The sequence below is a fragment of the Anomaloglossus baeobatrachus genome, chromosome 11 (genome assembly GCF_048569485.1).
Source record: "Anomaloglossus baeobatrachus isolate aAnoBae1 chromosome 11, aAnoBae1.hap1, whole genome shotgun sequence".
In the NCBI taxonomy this organism is placed as follows: Eukaryota; Metazoa; Chordata; class Amphibia; order Anura; family Aromobatidae; genus Anomaloglossus; species Anomaloglossus baeobatrachus.
The window spans coordinates 151,260,679-151,282,819 of record NC_134363.1 but is presented as its reverse complement, the minus strand read 5'-3'; the positions used below and the strand labels follow the sequence as shown (position 1 = coordinate 151,282,819).

At 43.0% G+C, this 22,141-nt stretch overlaps 1 protein-coding gene across 1 annotated transcript in view; it reads left to right on the top strand.

Moving 5' to 3' along the window:
- PUSL1 (pseudouridine synthase like 1) overlaps positions 1-22,141 on the top strand; it is a 61,853-nt gene that overhangs the window by 23,239 nt on the left and 16,473 nt on the right. Inside the window, exons 3-5 of the mRNA XM_075327335.1 lie at positions 18,121-18,308; positions 21,536-21,682; positions 21,775-21,948. Coding sequence (XP_075183450.1) covers positions 18,121-18,308; positions 21,536-21,682; positions 21,775-21,948 — 509 coding nt within the window. The remainder of the gene's footprint in view (positions 1-18,120; positions 18,309-21,535; positions 21,683-21,774; positions 21,949-22,141) is intronic.

The window sequence follows — 22,141 nt, the reverse complement described above, 5'->3', positions numbered from 1 at the left end:
ATTACTCCAATCCAGCAGCACCCCGCTTTCGGCGGGCACCCACCGTGACTGGAATAACGCCAGATTTAGGAAGCTGGCTGAGGTCTGAAAAGTCTGTACCAGGTGACCGATTTGTCCCAACCTGGGTTTCTTCCTTAAGTAGTCTCTGGTATGATGATATAATCCTGGCAGACGGAGTCAAAATCCCTAGACTGTGAATATGGTCTCCAATCGGAACCGAAGTCCCTAGATTGAAGCCACAAGGTATCCTGATCCTCTAGCCAGCTCCTAGGAGCTTAGACTGGATCATGCACATCCATCAACAACAACAACCTGGTGACTTAAAGAAATCCCTTTTATAGCCACAGCCTTCCCTTTGGATACACTGTGTCCTCATCGGATTGGTTGGACAAGATTGCTTCTCCCATTGGATGAATTTCAAGCTGCATGGATAATGTTCATTTAAATGATGTGGGTAGGAAGACTGAGGATGTCTACATGGAGTCTGCAAGTCACCGACTAGGCAATGGCTACTAAGGTAATCACATTAGCAATACACAACTACATTACAATGATTACTGGAAGGATCTGGAGAAACAATAGCTAAGCAAACATGAGGTAATACACAAAAGAACAATACGTCTCGCTGAATGTTAAGAAACTTTAACCCATGGGAGTCCATGTCGTCACAGCAAGCATTAGGATGAAAAAAATGGGCCCCCATCACCGGGAATTTCCTATATAACCTAAATCCAGTGCTATACTGGCACTATCATGCTGATTCTATACATGCCTTTAGTTGTCAGCTTAGATGTATAGGTTTTGAAACACAAGCAAGTAAAGTTTTTAAAATGAACAGCTTTTTGAGTGACAGCAGCTGCCGATCAGCTAATAACTGGAGTGGGTATTCATAGTGATTCCCGCCCCCCATGCCTGTTGTTCCTTCCCCTTTCATTTATGCTAATTCCATTATAGAATTGTTTTACTAAGTGACTAGAAGGATCTGTGCTGATGTCATTCCCATGTGACCAGAAGGGGCGGGACCTCAGCCAACAGCAAAATAATGTTGCTTCCTGATATCCGCTATGTTGGCTGAGTCCACGCCCCTTCTGGTCACATGGGTATGGCATCAGCACAGGTCCTTCTAGTCACTTAGTAAAACGATTCTATAATAGAATTAGCATAAATAACAGGGGAAGTATGGACAGGCAGGGGGGGCGAAATCACTATGAATACCCACCCCAACTAGCAGCTGACTGGCAGCTGCTGTCATTCAAAAAGCTGCTCATTTTACAAACTTTTTACTTTCTTGTGTTTCAAAACCTTTACATCCTAGCTGACCACTAAAGGTATGTATAGAATCAGCCTGATAGTGCCAGTATAGCACTGGCTGTAGGTTATATAGGAAAATCCTGATGATTCGTGCGCTTTAAGAACCTTTTGGTGACATTGCCATCATGTGATGATCATGTCATCAAAAGGTCCTTTAGCTGCAGGAGTCTAGAGGAACTGAAGAGTAGACAGGCTGGATGTGTGTGGGTGTATGTAGTCACATCCACTAAACCCATTTCGGAACTCCTTCGACTCTGCTGTTAACTTCCTCGGCCCCCTGAGGAATGCCCATTTTAAACAAGGAGCCCTAATGTGTCTGGATTGTGTATGATTGTGAGTATGATGTGTAACTGCAGGCCAAGGAGCTGTACGTGGAGCTGGTTGAGAAATAGAGCTGGAAGTGACGGAGGTTTCAGATCTACGATAGCCCTTCAGCCTCTTTTGATATCAATTCAAAAGCTGAACTGAACATGAATGAATGAATGAATGTATACCGGTAGTCACATCCACTAACCACGTTTGGGAACTCTCTCGACTCTGCTGGCAACTTCCTCAGCAATGCCCACCTTAAACAAGGAGCCCTGATTTGCCTGGATTATGTCTTTTCTATGATGTGTGACTTTGGGTCGAGGAGCCGTAGGTGGAGCTGGGTGGGAAATAGAGCTGGAGTGATGAAGGCTTCAGATCTACCATAGTCTTTCAGCCTCAATTGATATTTATTTGTAGCGTCCCACGGGGCAGGTGTTTTAACCTACTCGTCGCCGGGCTGGGGGTGCAGATCCTCTGCGTCGTGACGGGGTGGCTTGGCCCGGTCCCGTTGCCCCGAGGCGTACAGGAAGGGAAGGATGGCGGTGGATGGGAGGCAGGAATGGAGGATTAGGGGTGGCAGTGACGATTGGGAAAGTCTATCAGATGATTGTGATGCCACCTGTGGTACGCGGCCAGGTATGCGGCCGCTGCTACAGGGTCTCTCACCGGGGCAGATGTTGGGTGCAGCCGGGATGGTGTGGCTCCCCACAGGCGGAGCTGGATTACCCCGGGGAGGATGATGGAGAACTGAGGTGGTGGTAGACTCCGTTGGCGCTGCAGCGCTGGGCAACGCCGCCGGTTAAAGGAGGCAGAGACAGGGGCTGCGGGTCCAGGTCTTTTTACTCACAGGTAGTTCAGGCGCTGTCCTAGAGTACCGTTCTCTGCCACAATGGGCTCGAGCGTATCCCGGATAGTCAGCGGTCACCGCCGGTGCCCGTGAAAGTCCGTTAGTGAAGTGTCCCTCGGTTGCTATCCGGAACCCGGGCCAAACCTCCTGCTCCAAGCCACGGGCCCACGAAGACAGAGAAACACTAACTCCTGTCGTCCGTGCTAGATGTTATCCCAAGCTGTGCCCAGGAAGGGTCTGTCTCAAGTGTGTTGGTTGTGCCTACTTCTACCCCATGTGGTGTTGCCCTCAGTGGTTGTCCTAGCGACTGGGAAGGTCCCATGCTTCGTGATGGCTAACTATCCTGTCAGCCCTAGTCCAACCCCCTGTGAGTATGCACTTTACTGTTGTATGTGTGTTTTGTGAAGGCACCGGCAGGTAATCACCTTCCTGACCCGGGATAGATATTACCCCTGACAAGTGTTGTAATACCCTGTGGTGCCTGAAGCCCAGGGGCGCCACACATTCAAATGCTAATTACTCTGTAACGGGGGAGCGGACTGACCATGGAAACATATTTCTGGTTAGTGTGCCGAAATGTTGGCTTCTGCGTTCCTTTGTAGAGACAATAGCACGTTGTACATTGAAATCACCCAAGCTCGTCTTCCGGTTACTCAGAACATATTTTGATTTACGTAACCCAATCGTTCTTTCGCTATAACCCTGGACGACGGCCATCCAGACCCTACCTGACGAACACAGCTTCCAGACTCCGAATAAAGACCTCCATTTATGCAGATATTGACTTTCTAAAAGTTATTTCTCAAATACAACGGGAAATGCTGGCAATGCATTATATCACTGGCATCAAACATCAATCCGAGATCGGATCCAAAAAAAAAGAGAATCTGCATTGTACTTTTATGTGTAATTTGGTGCGCGGCCAGTATCTGCTGCCTTTTTGGTATTTTTTTTTTTTATTGAAACCATGTGGGGAGATGTATCCATCGTTTGTGAGGCTTCATGACATTCTTTAACCCCTCTGTTCTTTTCATCTACGATCAGCCGCATCCATGAAGGTCATGGGAAGAGCAGGTTTATTATAGGATTATTTGCTTCCTGCTAAACTGAAGAATTTTCTGGATCTGAGCTGTAACCATTCATCATCAGCTGTTCTGAATCTGATAGGGAAGTGAGCGTGGCCTCAGTTCTTCTCGGTGGTCCATGTCCAGCAGCACTGGTGGCGGGCAGGAGGCCAAGTGGTTGTCCTGCTTCTGATCACTCCACAAGTGCTTTTACTTTCCTAAGAGGGTCTGGGTCTCGTACACACGACTTACGTTGATTCTTCCCCCCCCCCCCCCCTCCAACGGGGTCCTGACGAGGGTGACGGTTCTGCCCTTGAGCATCTTTTACGTCATCACCAGATGATATTCAATGTTGGAATTTGAAAGTCCCCTCTCTCTATCCCCATGAGACGTGTAATGCCACAGTTGAATTTTTATTGCCACCGCTTGTCCATCTCTGCTGATCCCTGGGCTCTGTGGTCCGGTTCCTGCAGAACAGCTCTTTTTATTCTTGCATATTAGAATCCTAGAAAAAAATCCATTAGAATAGAGCATGGAACAGCTCGGGTTCCATGTCCAACACCAGTGGATTATGTAGACTGGATTAATGGAATTTATGAGGAGCTGGTGATGGATTAAAGACTATTGGACCAATGGACGTAGAGTGGACTTTTTCCAGGACAGAGCGCTGGTTAGGTCAATCTTGTTGTTTGATTAGGCTAGTTTCACACTTGCGTTGAACGGTATCCGTTGCATTGCGCTGTATGACGGATGCTACGGATGTGTTGCATATAGTGGCACAACGGATGCAACGGATGCTGCAAAACAACGGAATCCGTTTTGATTTTTTTTTTTTTTTTTTTTTACAGTTTTACCGGCGGCAGACTATTGTGAACTATCAGGTGATCGCTCCCAGTAGCCGGCCGCCGGGTGATCAGCTGAGCGCTCCCTGCAGCCGGCCGCCGGGTGATCAGCTGAGCGCTGTCACTTGCCAGCCGCCGGGTGATCAGTTGATCGCTCCCTGGAGCCGGCCGCCGGGTGATCAGCTGAGCGCTGTCACTTGCCGGGTGATCAGCTGATCGCTCCCTGCAGCCGACCGCCGGGTGATCAGCTGAGCGCTGTCACTTGCCGGGTGATCAGCTGATCGCTCCCTGCAGCCGACCGCCGGGTGATCAGCTGAGCGCTGTCACTTGCCGGGTGATCAGCTGATCGCTCCCTGGAGCCGGCCGCTGGGTGATCAGCTGAGCGCTGTCACTTGCCGGGTGATCAGCTGATCGCTCCCTGCAGCCGACCGCCGGGTGATCAGCTGAGCGCTGTCACTTGCCGGCGCCCGGGCATGCCGGCGGCCGGTCGCTCAGCTGAGCGCTGTCACTTGCCGACGGCCGGGCGCTCAGCTGAACGTTCGGCCACCACGAGCGTGAAATCCAGAGGATTCCGCTGCTCAAAACAACGTTACATGCTGCGTTCCTCCCACTGGGCGTAAGCAACGGAGCGTCGCCCAGCGGAAGCAACGCAGGTCCTTTTGGTACAATCCGTCATCCATACAAGTCTATGGGAAACAGCAGAATCCGTTAACGGATTCCGCTGTTTTCCAAAAGGGCGGATTGTAACGGAAGGAAAACAATGCAAGTGTGAAAGTACCCTTAGAGATATGCTTGCTCGCAGTTTAAGATGCTCTTGACTGAATGTCTCGGGACTCGATTAAGCCATTGTTCTCCCTCTAAGGCTACATTCACACTTCCATTGTTTTAAATCCGTCAGGTCCGTGGTTGCGATGCAATGACGGATCAGTCGTTTTTTTTTTTAGATGTCAGCTCACGCAACGGATGTGTTATTTCACAGGATTCTGTTCACAGGAATCCTGTGAAAAAACTGATTGGTCACTTTCCATTACATCCACTGTGCGTCTGTTTTTTGACGGATCCGTCGTGATCTGTTTGTGTTTGGGACAGCCCAATGGGTGTGCCAAACATGCTGAGCATGCTCAGTAGAGCATAACGGAATCCATCGTATGACGAATAACGGTGGAATCCAGCACCATAGACAGCCATTATAGCACTCGATGGATTGCGACGGAATCCTGCGGAGTGCGTTTTTTGTTTTTTTTTTGCCGCTCCAAAAAACGTTAATGTGCGTTCATACCGTCCGACGGTCAGTCATTCCATGAATGATCCATCACACGGCGGATGCAGCGCAAGGCCATCCATCGCAATCCGTCGCTAATACAAGTCTATGGGGAACAAAAGGATTCCTGCAAAATATTTTGCAGGATACCGTAATTCCTCAAGGCAACAGATTGTGACTGATGCAAAACAGAAGTGTGAATGTAGCCTAACAGTGTGTCAACTTCAACCTGTCTCCATGGACTCTAGGATACTCAGACCTACAGTTGGCTTCATTGTCCAACATCTGGTGGGGTCTTGTGCTTCTTTGTTCTTCTCTGTACAAAGCGTCCCCAATACACAACTAATCAGACTGGGCTTCTGGAACCTTCTGCATACTTTGAGCTACATGTAGAAAATGTTTATAGGGTTGGGTGTGAGCACTTCTGGCCATCTAGGGGGCTTATCTCAGGAGAGGGAGAGCAATAAGTCACCTGTGTGGTCAGTGAGTTGGTACTGGGATGTGAAGGGGTGAGGATCTGTTGCCTGGTGCCCATGAATGGACTATAGAGATTGGAGCTGGATACATGTGCTACGGTCATAATATCAATCGTCTGGATTTGAGGAACTACCCTAAGGACTGTTGTTACTGGAGGACCTGGATTCACGCGCTATGGTCATATCTATCTATCTTCTGGATTTGTCAAACTAGCCTATGGACTCTTGTTACCAGCATGAGCTGGATACACGTGCTATGGTCCTGGTATCAGTAGTCTGGATTTGAGGAACTATCCTAAGGACTGTTGTTGCCAGCTGGATCTGGATACACGCTCTACGGTCGTGATATCCATTGTCTGTATTTGAGGAACTATCCCAAGGACTGTTGTTGCTGGCTGGAGATGGATACACACGCTGTGGTAGTGATATCTGTTGTCTGGATTTGAGGATCTATCCTAAGGACTGTTGTTGCCATCTGAAGCTGGATACACACGCTACGGTCATCTGAAGGAGCATAAGGACTATGGTTGCTGTAGGATCGTGTATGGAAGAAATAAAAATTGTTGGACCGTTAACCTGCCTCAGTTGATTAATACAACCCACAACCTCAGACCTTGCTCATCTATGAAGTACATATCTGTGGAGAGTGTATAATGGGTCAGTACTTCCTTCTGGGATTGGCTTTTGGGAACCAATCCACATAGTAGTATTATCCCAGTGTATACAGTATATACATTCTTTGACGACATGTGCTTTGATCACTCCTTATTCCACTGTACTTGTATTACATGCAGATAGGTCAACGTAGATAAAAGAACATGGAGATAATTAATTTTTATGGGGTGGAAGAGGAACCTTTTGCTGAGCAATCATTTTTGAGAAGCCTCCCTTTGCCCTTGGGATGGGCCGCATGGTCACGCTGCTGTATGGCATTAATATTTTATAAGCTGCAGTGAGGCCCGGGCTCGCATGTGAAATTTTTTGGCTTAGTCAGACATGTAGAGATTGAGCACTCAGATCTCCGAGCCAAACCATGCAACGTTCTTTCTAGGACTACGGAGCGAGTGAGGCAGCACTCCAGAAAACGAGGCTACGAGCGTCTGTGCTCGCCGGTGCCTGCTGGGTGCAGCACGGGGGGTTGTTTCTTACTCGTCATAAATATTTAAGGACAAGCGGAGATGGAGAACGCAATTCAAGTCCATTATCAAGTCTGAGGTTATCATGGTGCTCCGTGAATGCGTATTTAAAGGGCCCTAAACGAAAGGGTTATACAGTAAAATGGTAACACGGCAGCATCTGATTGACCTGCATGATGCCAGACTATATGATTAGCCGGGATTCTTAGTGAATGTCCATTAACTATATTCGGGTGACCTCAAACACTTCGGATGATCTCCAAATTGCTATTAAAGTGAACTATACCAGATTAAATAAAACCATATTCTAAGGCGAGGTTCACAGAGGGTTTTTTATAGGGATTCTTTGATTCTCGTGAATCAGCTTCCTATTGATTTCAGTGGTAAAACGTCCATGTCAATTCTTAAAGCTCTTTCTGCTTGAAAAAACATGATCCGAATTTGATTAATGAATCAAATTCATCAGAAAAGACGCCCCATAGATATAAGAAAAACATTAAAAACATTTTTTTTTTCTTTGAGATCATCTGCAGTCCTATGTAAAACCACAGATAACACAAACTCGGCTCCATCTGCAGAAAAGTATAGACCACATTAGAGATGTCCTTGGCTGAATCGGCCCTGGATGTTAGAGGTAGCACATGCTTCATGTTTTGTGTATTCGTCATTTATTTTTTATTTATTCTCTACCTTCGATGTTAAGCCAAGTATTCCTAATAACCAACCTCCGCTTGTCCTCCGCATGTTCCTGGGATGATCATGTTTTTTGTTTTTTCTCTTTATTCTTAGCCTTGGTTTGTGGGAGTCACAGAAGCGTGACAGGAGGTAGCCCCTAATGTGTTGTCAGGTTCCCCCCTCACGCTCCTGTGACTCCTTATTCATTCCACATGTGCTGCGTTCAACCCCAACAGCCGGGCGCAGGCAGAGAGATGGCCAGAGAGCCGCAGAGCTGGGAACACAACTATTCCAAGGGCTGCGGACAGCTGCCAAGCCGTGTGGAAGGGAGAAGAATGCAGGCCCGAGACCCAAAACAAGGCCTCACTGCCTGATGGATTGTGTGTGTGTGCATGTGTGTTATATACACCTTGAATGAGAAGGTGTGTCCAAACTTTCGGCCTGTACTGTAATAAAATTATATATATATATATGTGTGTATGTGTGTATGTATATATGTATGTATGTATATATATATATATATATATATATATATATATATATATATATATATATATATATATATATAATGTGTGTGTGTATATATGTATATATATATGTGTGTGTGTATATATGTATATATATATATGTGTGTGTGTATATATGTATATGTATATATGTATATATATATGTATATATATATATGTATATATATATATGTATATATATATATGTATATATATATATAATTTTATTACAGTACAGGCCGAAAGTTTGGACACTCCTCATTCAAAGAGTTTTCTTTTATTTTCATGACTGAAAATTTGTAGATTCACATTGAAGGCATCAAAACTATGACTAAACACACGTGGAATGAAATACTTAACCCCTTCAGCCCCGGGGCACTTTCCGTTTTTGCGTTTTTGTTTTTTGCTCCCCTTCTTCCGAGAGCCGTAACTTTTTTTATTTTTCCGTCAATCTTGCCATATGAGGGCTTGTTGTTTGCGGGACAAGTTGTACTTTTAAATGAAACCATAAGTTTTACCATATGGTGTACTGGAAAGCAGCAAAAAATTGCAAAAAAAAGTGTGATGGCACAATAGTTTTTGGGATGTTTTATTCACAGTGTTCACTATATGGTAAAACTGATGCGTGGGTATGATGCCTGAGGTCGGTGCGAGTTTGTAGACACCAAACATGTATAGGTTTACTTGTATCTAAGGGGTTAAAAAAAAATTCACAAGCTTGTCCAATAAAAGTGGCGTACGTTTTGCGCCATTTTCTGAAACCCGTAGAGTTCTCATTTTTTGGGATCTATGGCTCAGTGACTGCTTTTTTTTTGCGTCTCGAGCTGATGTTTCTAATGGTAGCATTTTTGCGCAGATGCTACGTTTTGATCGCCTGTTATTGCATTTTGCGTAAAACTTGCGGCGACCAAAAAACGTAATTTTGGCGTTTTGGAATTTTTTTGCCACTACGCCGTTTACCAATCAGATTAATTGATTTTATATTTTGATAGATCGGGCATTTCTGAACGCGGCGATACCAAATATGTGTAATATTTATTTTTTTTTTAACCCTTTAATTTTCAGTGGGGGGAAAGGGGGGTGATTTGAACTTTTAAGTTTTTTGTTTTTTTTTTTAATTTTTTAAAACTTTTTTTTTCACTTTTTTTATTTTATTTTACTAGTCCCCCTAGGGGGCTATAGCGATCAGCAATCCGATTGCTGATCGCTATCTGCTGATCACAGCTATACCGCTGTAAACAGCAGAAATAGTCACTTTCTTTTTTCCTCTGCTCCGTGCCGAGGAAAAAGGAAAGTGAAACTTAGTAGCAGCAGGCGTCATCACATGACCCTGTGCTACGATGGCAACCACCGAACGTCATGTGATCACTCACGTGACGTCCGGAGGGGGCGGCGGTAAGTAAAAAACATGGCCACGCGCATATAGATCTCGCTGACAGACTTTGGCAGCGAGATCTAAGGAGTTAATGTTCCGGGTGGAATGCGATTCCACTCGGAACATGTAGGCACACATGTCAGCTGTGGAAAACAGCTGATATGTGTGCCGATCCACGCCGCCTGCCCGCGGCAGGGGGCGGGGCTTACCGGGACACGATCCATGACGGAAAGATCCGTCCATGGTCGTGAAGGGGTTAACAAAAAAGTGTGACACAACTGAAGATATGTCTTATATTCTAGGTTCTTCAAAGTAGCCACCTTTTGCTGTGATTACTGCTTTGCACACTCTTGGCATTCTCTTGATGAGCTTCAAGAGGTAGTCACCGGAAATGGTTTTCCAACAGTCTTGAAGGAGTTCCCAGAGATGCTTAGCACTTGTTGGCCCTTTTGCCTTCACTCTGCGGTCCAGCTCACCCCAAACCATCTCGGTTGGGTTCAGGTCTGGTGACTGTGGAGGCCAGGTCTTCTGGCGTAGCACCCCATCACTCTCCTTCTTAGTCATATAGCCCTTACACAGCCTGGAGGTGTGTTTGGGGTCAATGTCCTGTTCAAAAATAAATTATGGTCCAACTAAACGCAAACCGGGTGGAATAGCACGCCGCTGCAAGATGCTGTGGTAGCCATACTGGTTCAGTATGCCTTCAATTTTGAATAAATCCCCAACAGTGTCACCAGCAAAGCACCCCCACACCATCACACCTCCTCCTCCATGCTTCACGGTGGAAACCAGGCATGTAGAGTCCATCCGTTCACCTTTTCTGCGTCACACAGACATGGTGGTTGGATCCAAAGATTTCAAATTTGGACTCATCAGACCAAAGCACAGATTTCCACTGGTCTAATGTCCATTCCTTGTGTTCTTTAGCCCAAACAAGTCTCTTCTGCTTGTTGCTTGTCCTTAGCAGTGGTTTCCTAGCAGCTATTTTACCATGAAGGCTGCTGCACAAAGTCTCCTCTTAACAGTTGTTCTAGAGATGTGTCTGCTGCTAGAACTTTGTATGGCATTGACCTGGTCTCTAATCTGAGCTGCTGTTAACCTGCGATTTCTGAGGCAGGTGACTTGGATAAACTTATCCTCTGCAGCAGAGGTGACTCTTGGTCTTCCATTCCTGGGGCGGTCCTCACGTGAGCCAGTCTCTTTGTAGCGTTTGGTTTTTGGCACTGCACTTTGGGACAAGTGTGTGTGTAAGTGTAATATAATATATATATATATATATATATGTATATATATATATATATATATATATATATATATATATATATTAGTGTGTGTGTGTGTGTGTGTGTGTGTATATATATATATATATATATAATATATATATATATATATATGTAATATAATATAATATATATATATATATATATATATTATATATTATATATATATATATTATATATATATATTATATATATATATTATATAATATATATATATATATATATGTATATATATATATATATATAATATATACACACACACTAATATATATATATATATATATATATATATATATATATATATATAATATTACACTTACACACACACACGTACGTGTGGGAAAAATGCAAAGTAAGATTTCAAAAATAGAAGTCTTAATTCGCATTTTGTTAATTGATGAAAATAAAGTAATGGGAAATCTATATCAGATCAATATTTGGAGTGACTATCTTTCGCTCTCATCAATTTTTCTCCATACACCTCACATGTACACAATTTTTGAAGGAACTCAGCAAGGAGGTTGTTCCAAACATTTTGGAGAACTGACCACAGATCTTCTGTGTATGAGGCTTGTGCGGGTCCTTCTGTCTCATCATGTGATCCCAGACAGACTGGATGATGCTGAGATCAGGGCTCTGCGGGGGGGAAGTGATTATTCGGCCCCCACAGAGCCCTTCTCCCTATATCATTAGAACAGAGTTTAGCATGAAACTCGCAGACTGTCATGACGGCATCAGGTTCTGTTCACATTGCAGAGTCTGACACTACGTCCATTGGTTTCTCTGGTGCTTCTGATCAACACAGGCAGACTCTAGCATCGACCTGCTGTCGCTTATTCAGACACAGGCTAGCAAGAGCTAACCTCTGCTAGCCTGCTGGTTAAGCTTATTTGATCACATGTTGTAATGAAGCCAATCACCTCTGCGCCTCATTTTTAGGCTGGAGGAAATAGTCTATTTACGCCAACTATAGTTTCTGCTGTGTTGGTCTTTGAGTTGTGGTGTCCCAGACTTGTTGGAGAAAGAGTTGCTTTGTGCTTGATGTTGTTGGTGAGTTACCCGTCGTCTTGTTTCCACCTTACTCTTATTTTCCTCCTAATCTCTTATTGTCTTATAGCTCTGTGTGTGTTGTGTGACAGAGTTTTGTCTATTTCTGTGGGAAAAATCAAACTCCTGTCTCGGCCCACCTGGGCAAGGGGAATAAGATCAGGGCAGTCTAGAAACAGGGCCAGGACGGAGACTCAGACATCCCCACCATTAGGGGTATCTCTGAGAGTAGGGATAGCACATGGCCTGCTAATCTGAGGGTCAGCTTAGCGGCTCCGGTTTCCTGCTATCCCCATAGTCCCTCATGACAATCATCCAGTCTGTCTGTAAAGACAGAAGCATCCACACAAGACTCATACACAGGAGATCTGGGGTCCGTTCTCCAAGGTGTTTGGAACAACCACCTGCTGAGTTCCATCCAAACCTGTGTGCAAGTGAGAAGAATTAATTATAGCAAAGGTGGGGTCACATCAAATATTAATCTGATTTAGATCTGCTATGTTTTGTTTTTTTGCATAAACTATATGATCACCCTATGAACCAGTGTTTTGCTCATTCTGTATTGCTGTGTTGGAGGCAAATTGCCATCCAGGATTTTCAGGATGATGATTTTGGCATAAGGACTGGCATGTTACCAGTCCATGGACGGTCATTGTGTGCCGCAGCCACTTGTATTTGCAGTGGGTTTCATGCATGACGTCCTGTGTGGTTTTTGCTTCCAGCCTTGAATCCAATGACCGCGGTGTGCAAAAACCAGTAAATCTGCTGTGTGCGCGCCACGTGCCACTAATCTAAGCAGCAGGGTGCATCGGCCACAGGATGAAGTGATGCTGGGTCCCTGCCAGATCCATGGGAATGTGACTTCATGATATTCCTACTAAGTAAATTAGACTGGAGTTGTACAAATCTCTGATTCTATACAGATGATCATCATTATCCATTCCAATGCCTTTTTAATCTTAAAGGGTTTCATATTGATGACCTATCCTTAGTATAGGCCGATCGGTAGGGATCTGACTTGAGGGATTTCTACCAATCGGCTAATTGAAGGGGCTGCAGCGGATCAGAAGTTCGGTCCTATTCACGAGCTTGCAATACCAGTCATGGCCACTAAACAATATGGGGAGCTAGGCCACATTTGGTGCTTTGTGGCTTTTTTAATTAATTGGTGGGGGGTCCAGTAGTGAGACCCCCACTGATCTGATATTGATAACCTGAGCGCTGGGTATAAAGATTTACAGTAATGAGCAAAAAGGGTAACAATGTTTTGAACCTTTGACTTCCAGGCTCCATATCTCACCATCCACTACAGCTTTAACATGAGACGACGTTCATTTTATAGACAATCATCTTGGCCATCTCATACATAAATTTGACTTGCAACTACTTAGTATATGATAAGTTATGCAGATTCTTGTCAGGTCACTGCATTGTTACTGTTTTGCTTCTTTTTCTTCCTGTATACTACAAATTATACAACCTGTTCTCACATTCCGTAATAGCTCAGTGTGTTATTGGGCTCATTCCCAAGAGAAAAGAAACTGGTTCAAATCAAGAAGCAGCCATGAAGATGATTTCCCAAGAAAAAAGAAACGGCATCATCCAGATTATTGATAGCGGTGTGTCTGCCAAGAAAATTGTCAAACTGCATCATGTGAGGCCATGACCGTAGGAAGACTACAAAATGAAGTCCGTCCGTCCATTCAAAAGCCAAGAGGTGACATCCAGGCAAAGTATCGGAGTCAACAAGTCGGCTCCTCACCAGGTCTATCAGTTCTGGTGACAAATCCGGCAGTGGAGGCGGCTCGTATGCTTCATAATAGTGAGGTCACAGATGTCTATATGAGCACCGTGTGACGCACGTTGCACAAGTCTGGAATGGTGGCCCAAAAAAGGGTGAAGAACCTCAACTTCAATGTCATAATAAGAAGTGTCAGCTTGAGTTTGCAAAGTACGAAAACTATACGAAAAGTGGACAGTGGAAGGTTGGGAACAAGTGATTTGGAGCGATGAGACGAAAGTCAATAGATGGCTCAGCTGGGGCAACAATGGGTCTGAAAGAAACAAGAGAAAAGGAGGCCAACTTATCGAGAAATTGAAGGAACTGTCAAGTTGGGTGGAGGAAGCCTGATAATATGGGGGTGTTTGACAGGAAAAGGCGTGGGATACTTGACCAGGATGGATGGTGGCCTCAATGCTGAGCTACATGTGAGTATCCTACAAAATGAGTTACTTCATATACCCGAGTACTATGGATATGAAAAGGACAACATAGTGTTCCAGCAGGACAGTGACCCGAAGCCTACGGCGAGATTGGTGAAGAAATGGCTCAATGACAATGAAGTAGAAGAGCTGGATTGTCCCCACAGTCCCCAGACCTCAACCCAATCCAAAACCTGTGGATGGAGCAGAAGAAAAAGCTGTATACATCCCCAAGTGACCCAACCAGTATACACCAACATTGGGAATGTGTAGAAGAGACCTGGGATCAGATTTCAGTGGAGACATGCTTGAATCTGATGGAGAGCCCAGAAGGATATGATGAATGACTCCAGCTTGACTGCATTGATTGTTGAAGTCTTTGGTAGTGTGAATCCACCTTGTATGTTCTCAAATATAGGCCTGTCCGTCCCTTTTGATTTACACTGCAGCTCTGCTTTTATAAATTGCATTTGTACCAGCCTGAAAGATTTTACACATGTAATAATAAATCAATGGTCTGTACTGGGATAGGCAAATAATGCAAGCTAATAATCTGAGTGTTTCAAAAATAATCACCATGTACTTTCTAAATGCAAATTCCGAGCTGATAAAAAAAAAAAAAGCAATCTTTCTTTATTGCATTTGTAGCTTTTATCTTTCAGATACAGAGCTCAAAATTCCCTGCACTCTCATAGGTATAAGAATATTTAAACTATCAGCAACCGCCACTAGGGGGAGCTCTCCGCATACAAATCTACATTGATGTAGGCCAATAACACAGTAAGTTGAGGAGGCTCCCTCTAGTGGTGGCTGAAGGAATCTGTCTTTGCAAAGGATTTTGACCATTTTATCAGATAAAGCTATGACTGATTTAAAAAAACAAATGCATCTTGCAAAATGAGGGCAATGTTGTAAATTGTCTCCATCATATAGATCTTCTGGGGGTAGAAATGTAATCAAATTCCAAGTAAAATCTACTCGCAAAGCACGGTGGCTCAGTGGTTAGCACTGCAGTCTTGTGATGGCTCAGTGGTTAGCACTGCAGTCTTGTGGTGGCTCAGTGGCTAGCACTGCAGTCTTGTGGTGGCTCAGTGGTTAGCACTGCAGTCTTGCAGCGCTGGGGTTCTGAGCTCAAATCCCACCAAGGACACTATCTGCAAGGAGTTTGTATGTTCTCCCCGTGTTTGCGTGGGTTTCCTCCGGGGTCTCCGGTTTCCTCCCACACTCCAAAAACATACAGATATGGAGTTTCGATTGTGAGCCCCAATGGGGACAGTGTTGCCATTGTATGTAAAGCGCTGCGGAATCAATAGCGCTATATAAATGAATAAATATTATTATATAGGACTGTGTGTGTCACGTATGGCAGGGTGATGGGCAGCAGCGTGGCCGAGGCATATAAATGTCATCTGTTAGTCACCAGATTATATAATTTCTCAGGGAATATCGAGTTTCCTCCTCCTGAACATCGTGAATATGATTTTTCTCTATAATGTAAACCACATGTATATTGTAACAATGCAGACGAGGGGAAGAGAAGAGATTGATGTTTCCTCCTGGTTTCCAGGCAGACTGCAGCTTGTTTTGGTTACAAAATCTACATTTTTCTTCATTTTTGTTACCTCCACTGGGCACACTCTGAAAATCTACAAAAGAGATTCAAGGCGTCGGCCAAGAACATTGTGTAATGGAGGTCTGTGCAGTCAGGGTATGGTATGGGGTAAACTGATGGGTTAAGGATCACATGTGCCACCATGGGGGTAAAGTGTTTAAAATAAAATTCTAGCTGTCAAGTTGAAAATTTTGCAATCAATACTTTACCACTAGGTGGTGCTGTGACAAAACTGTATTTTGTTTTACTAATGTGATCCTGCCGACTGCCACTAGGTGGTGCTGTGATAATGTGAATTGTCATTGTGATTTTACACACTGCCACTAGATGGTGCTGTGATAATGGGAATTGTCATTGTGATTTTACACACTGCCACTAGATGGTGCTGTGATAATGGGAATTGTCATTGTGATTTTACACACTGCCACTAGATGGTGCTGTGATAATGGGAATTGTCATTGTGATTTTACACACTGCCACTAGATGGTGCTGTGATAATGGGAATTGTCATTGTGATTTTACACACTGCCACTAGATGGTGCTGTGATAATGGGAATTGTCATTGTGATTTTACACACTGCCACTAGATGGTGCTGTGATAATGTGAATTGTCATTGTGATTTTACACACTGCCACTAGATGGTGCTGTGATAATGGGAATTGTCATTGTGATTTTACACACTGCCACTAGATGGTGCTGTGATAATGTGAATTGTCATTGTGATTTTATACACTGCCACTAGATGGTGCTGTGATAATGTGAATTGTCATTGTGATTTTACACACTGCCACTAGATGGTGCTGTGATAATGGGAATTGTCATTGTGATTTTACACACTGCCACTAGATGGTGCTGTGATAATGGGAATTGTCATTGTGATTTTACACACTGCCACTAGATGGTGCTGTGATTATGTGAATTATCATTGTAATTTTACACACTGCCACTAGATGGTGCTGTGATAAAATTATGACTTGTCATTAATGTGATTTTATACACTGTCACTAGATGGTGCTGTTACAAAATTGTGATATTTATTTTCAATGTAATCCTTCCCATTATCACTAGATGGCATTGTGAAAAATTATGGTATTTGTTAATGTGATCCTACACACTGCCACTAGATGGTGCTGTGATAAAATTGTATTTATTATTGTGATTCTTCGTACTACCACTAAATGGCGCTGTGAACCTTATATTTATGTGATCCTACACGCTGCTACTAGGTGGGGCTGTGATAAAATTGTAATGTTCATTATTAATGCAATCCTACACACTGCCACTTGATGGTGCTGTGACAAAATTGTATTTTTTTTTAATTTTATTAATGGGATTCTACACTTTGCCACTAGGGGGTGGTGCTGGGATAAAATTGTGGTATTTATTAATATGCTCCTTCTCACTACCACTAGTTTTGTTGTGAAAATTACGGTATACATTAATGTGATGCTACACCACCACTAGATGGTGCTGTGATAATATGGTGATATTTATTATTGTGATCCCACACATTGCCACTAGATGGTGCTGTGATAAAATGGTATTTATTATTAATGGGATCCTACACACTGCCACTAGATGGTGCTGTAATTGTGATTTTACACATTGCCACGAGATGGTACTGTGATAATATAGTGATATTTATTGTGATCGCACACACTGCCACTAGATAATGCTGTCATCACGTGATTTGTCATTATTGTGATTTTACACACTGCCACTAGATGGTGCTGTGATAAAATTGTATTTATTAATGTGATTCTTCCCACTGCCACTTGATGGTGTTGTGAAAACTTGATATTTATGTGATCCTACACACTGCCGCTAGGTGGTGCTTTGATAAAATTGTGTATTTATTATCCATGTGTTGTTTCCCACTACCACTAGATGGCGTTGTGGAAATTGATGGTATTTCATTTATTAATGTGATTCTACACACTGCCACTAGATGGTGCTGTGATAAAAATTGTGTTTTTGCCATTTTGATTTTATACACTGCCACTAGATGGTGCTGTGAAACAATTTGGTATTAACTTGAACCTGCCACTAGAGGGCGCTGTATTTGCCATTACACATCCCTAGGGAGTCATGTGAATGATCACGTTGGTAAATTGACATTTTATATGCTTTACTATATAGATGGTTTGTATGTGACCTTTCATTTCTCTGGCCATAGACGGCTGCACAGAAACTCCGGCCTGTTGGAAATGTGAAGTTCTCCATCTCCAGCCGCACCGACGCCGGCGTCCATGCGATCTGTAATTCTGCGCATGTGGACATAGAAAGGACCCCAGATAAGGCTCCCTTCTCAGAGGCCACATTGGTGAACGCCCTGAATTTCCATCTCCACCCTGAGCCCATCTGGTGAGTATCGGCCCTGAGCAATGTGCGTTCTTCATGTTCAGCCGGATTATCGCGTGTTTCTGAAGGATGGAGAGGATATGACAGATCCTCCTGAGCTCTCCTGTCTCTGATGGATCTTTCTGCCCTTTCGCTCCCTTCTTTCAGTGTTGGAGATGGCAGCAGGTAGAGGATGGCGGCTGCAGTATGGAGAGGAGGGAAAGCTTCTATGTTCAGCCGCGGCTCTCACGTCCTCCGGATGTCAGTTACATCCTATGGAGGGGAGAGTGAAGCCAGCGCTGGGGGACCGCCGGGATTCTATGTTTATTGGCTGTCTATAGAGGTGTCGTTGTAATCCTGTCTTTGCTGATAATGAGCCTGCTGTAAACTCTTACGGAAATTACATGAACAATTAGGCTATGTGCACACGTTAAGTATTTGGTGCAGAAATTTCTGCATCATTACTGCATCTCCTGGCAGGAAAAACGCTGCTGCAAAAAAAGGTGTGTTTTTTGCTTTGTTTTCGGTGCGTTTTTGCAATGTGTTTTGGTGCAGATTTTTCTCATTCATTAGAATGGGCAAGAACGGCGAAAGGCTATGTCCGCACACTGAGTATCTGGCTACAGAAAGTTCTGCACCAAATCTGCATCCCCTGGCAGAAGAAAATGTGTGGGGGGGGGGGGGGGTTTGCAGCATTTGTGCGTTTTTTGCAGCATTTATTGTGTGGTTTGTTTGCAGCATTTGTGGTGCAGGTTTTTTTTTGCAGCTTTTGTGGTGCGCTTGTTGCAGCATTTTTAGTGAGGTTTTTGGTGAAGTTTTTCCAGCGTTTTTGGTGCGTTTGTGACGCAGTTTTTCCATTCATGTCTCATGCATTTAGGGTGGTAAAACGCTGGCACAAATGTTGAAGGAAAAAAAATAAAGCAACGTGCACTACAATTCAAACTTTGCTGATTTATATGGATTTACATGCAATTTTGCGACAAAAGTACACAAAAATGCATCTAAAAACGCACTGTGTGCACACAGCCAAAGTATTGATGCTGCAGATTTATTTCTGCACCAAATCTGCAAGGAAAATATAAGCAACGTGTCCACGAGACTTCAGCATTCTCATCCACTTTACTGGTATTAGGAAATTGTGACAAATCTGTGTAGAAAAAAACAAAACTCGACAAATCTGCAACATGTGCGCAGGCGCTTAATCTAAAAAAACCCCCATAAAAATAAAAATTAAAGTGTGAAAATTGCAAGATTACATACAGAGATACAGATAGATCTCTCTGTGTGTGTGTGTGTGTGTGTGTGTGTATGTGTATATATATATATATATATATATATATATATATATATATATATATATATATATATATATATATATATAAAATGTGTGTGTATGTATATATATGTATATATATATATATATATATATATATATATATATATATATATATATATATATATATAAAATGTGTGTGTATGTATACATATGTATATATATATATATATATATATCTCTATCTTATATACACATATTGTGTGTGTGTATATATTATATACACACACTGTATATACACACATATTCAATATACATACGCATGTATACAATATATATTATATAATATATATATTGTATAATATGTGTGTGTATAATATGTGTGTGTATAATGTGTGTGTATATACGGTGTGTATGTATGTGTGTGTATATATATATATAGATATATAATATATATATATCTCTATCTCTATATATATATATATACCGTAAATTATATATATATATATATGTATATGTATGTATGTGTGTGTGTATATATGTAATGTATATATGTGTGTGTGTATAATAATAATATAATGTATAATATGTAACACAGAACCCTGATTTAAACAATAATTAATTTTCGGATGATGGCTACCTTTTAACATCAGCGCCATTTTGGATACTTTTGTGCCCCTATGAGTTTAGGGATGATCATGTTCAGGGATCATCATCCCCTTTAAGTGGTGTTTCCCTTTAAATTAGGGGTCTCATTTTTTTCCTTCTTGCTTTTCTGACGTGTGCGTTTCATGGAACCAGATAAATGCCGGTGAGGCCAGTGTTACCCTACGGGTCCTGGACGACGTTCTGAGATATCGGTGATGCCTCACGCCTGTGAGTCACTTATATGGGGATAATCTGGCGCTGGGGTCAAGAAACCGCGGAGATGTAAAATCCATTGCAGATGCCACTGGCAGTCGGGAGACATCTAGTGACGGAGATAAGCGGCGGCGCGGCATGTTTACTGCTGCTAACAGATGAGATGGAGCGGCAATGATTTCCGGCTCGTGAGCACAGAAGACCGTACATTCCTGCCTGTGATGCAGCGATCGCACACAACGCGTTCCCATGGCAACCAATTATCACTACGGACCTTGCTGCGCAGCTCCTACCTGGGGGGGGAGAGGGAATAGGTTTAGTACATGAGCCGAGGGGACTCTCGCTTTTTTTGGGGGGGGAATCAAACTACAGTGCATGGAAAGCATTCCTATGTTAACCCATTAATATTCTTCAATATAGAACGGTTAAAGGGCCGGTGACAACAAATATCATCTTGAAGGAAATATGTGCGGAAAAATTACTAAGTAGAATACTGAAGAAAAAAATACTGACAAAAAAAATGTTTTTATATATTTAATAAAAAGGTTTATTGTAAAAGTGGGTGTGGCTTAAAGGGGTTGTCCAGATCGGGTGCAGGCCTATAACGGTTGGACATGCTCACTGTCGTTCCATTCTAAAGGGGATAAAAGTTTCCCGTTCTGCTTGTCGGCACAAGAAAAGGTATGACCTATTCACTTGTTTTACCAGACAATCCCTTTAAGGATGACTTTTCAGAAGTGTGTAGTCTTCACTATTATGTTATCCCTGTTACTCCCCTGAATATTCCACTTTTATTTATTTATTTTTTTTTTAAATATGCCAGAGATTTAGGCTCATTTTTTATCATCTTTATCATGGTGGAGATCCTCAGGGGCGTGTCTTTAGTCTGCCACGCCCCCTAGGAAAGAATATAAAATTAGCAGTCAGTAAAAAAAAGGCCCATATCTCTGGAACCGTAAGACGGATTTAAAAAAAACAAAAAGCAGAATACTCAGGAAATCAGCAAGAATAAGATCAGAACGAAAATGTGTCACTTTTTAAGGATTTCTTTTTTAATTATTATAAGTTTATTGTTTTAGACACTTTTTAAAATGATCTATCCTCCATCTCTACACAGCATACTAAAGGCCTTTCATGTAAATGATGACTTTCATGCTCGTTTCAAAGCGATCTCCCGGACATACTTGTACAGAGTAGTCACCGGATGTAAACACACGAATTTGCCGGTGTTTGAGCGCAATCTGTGCTGGGTGGCAAGTGAGAGGTAAGTGTAATATCGCTGTGTCTGGATAATTGGGCATGAATTAGCAGATTTAACGCATGCACTATCATATATCTGTTTTTTTTTATTCCCAGCCATCTTGACATTCCTCGGATTCAGGAAGCTGCACAGTTTTTTGTTGGGGAACATGATTTCAGTGGCTTTAGATCCATGAATAAGGAGACGCCATTTAAGTCTCCAGTCAAGACTTTGCAGCAGGCAGATATAACCCCGTCCACCAGCCTTTTACCAAAACTCTTACAAAACAGGTATTGGTATATTTTTAATACTATATCTTTAATTCCATGCCACTTAGCAGCAAGAGCTAAACTGGGAGGCTTCGTTTTTTCCAAAACCAGATATTAGGGGGGTTATATACTGTGCCTGGCCTCCTACTGAAAAGCACTCCTGGGAGGAGCATAATGAGTAGAGTGAGTTCATCTCAGCCAATCGGGGTTGTAG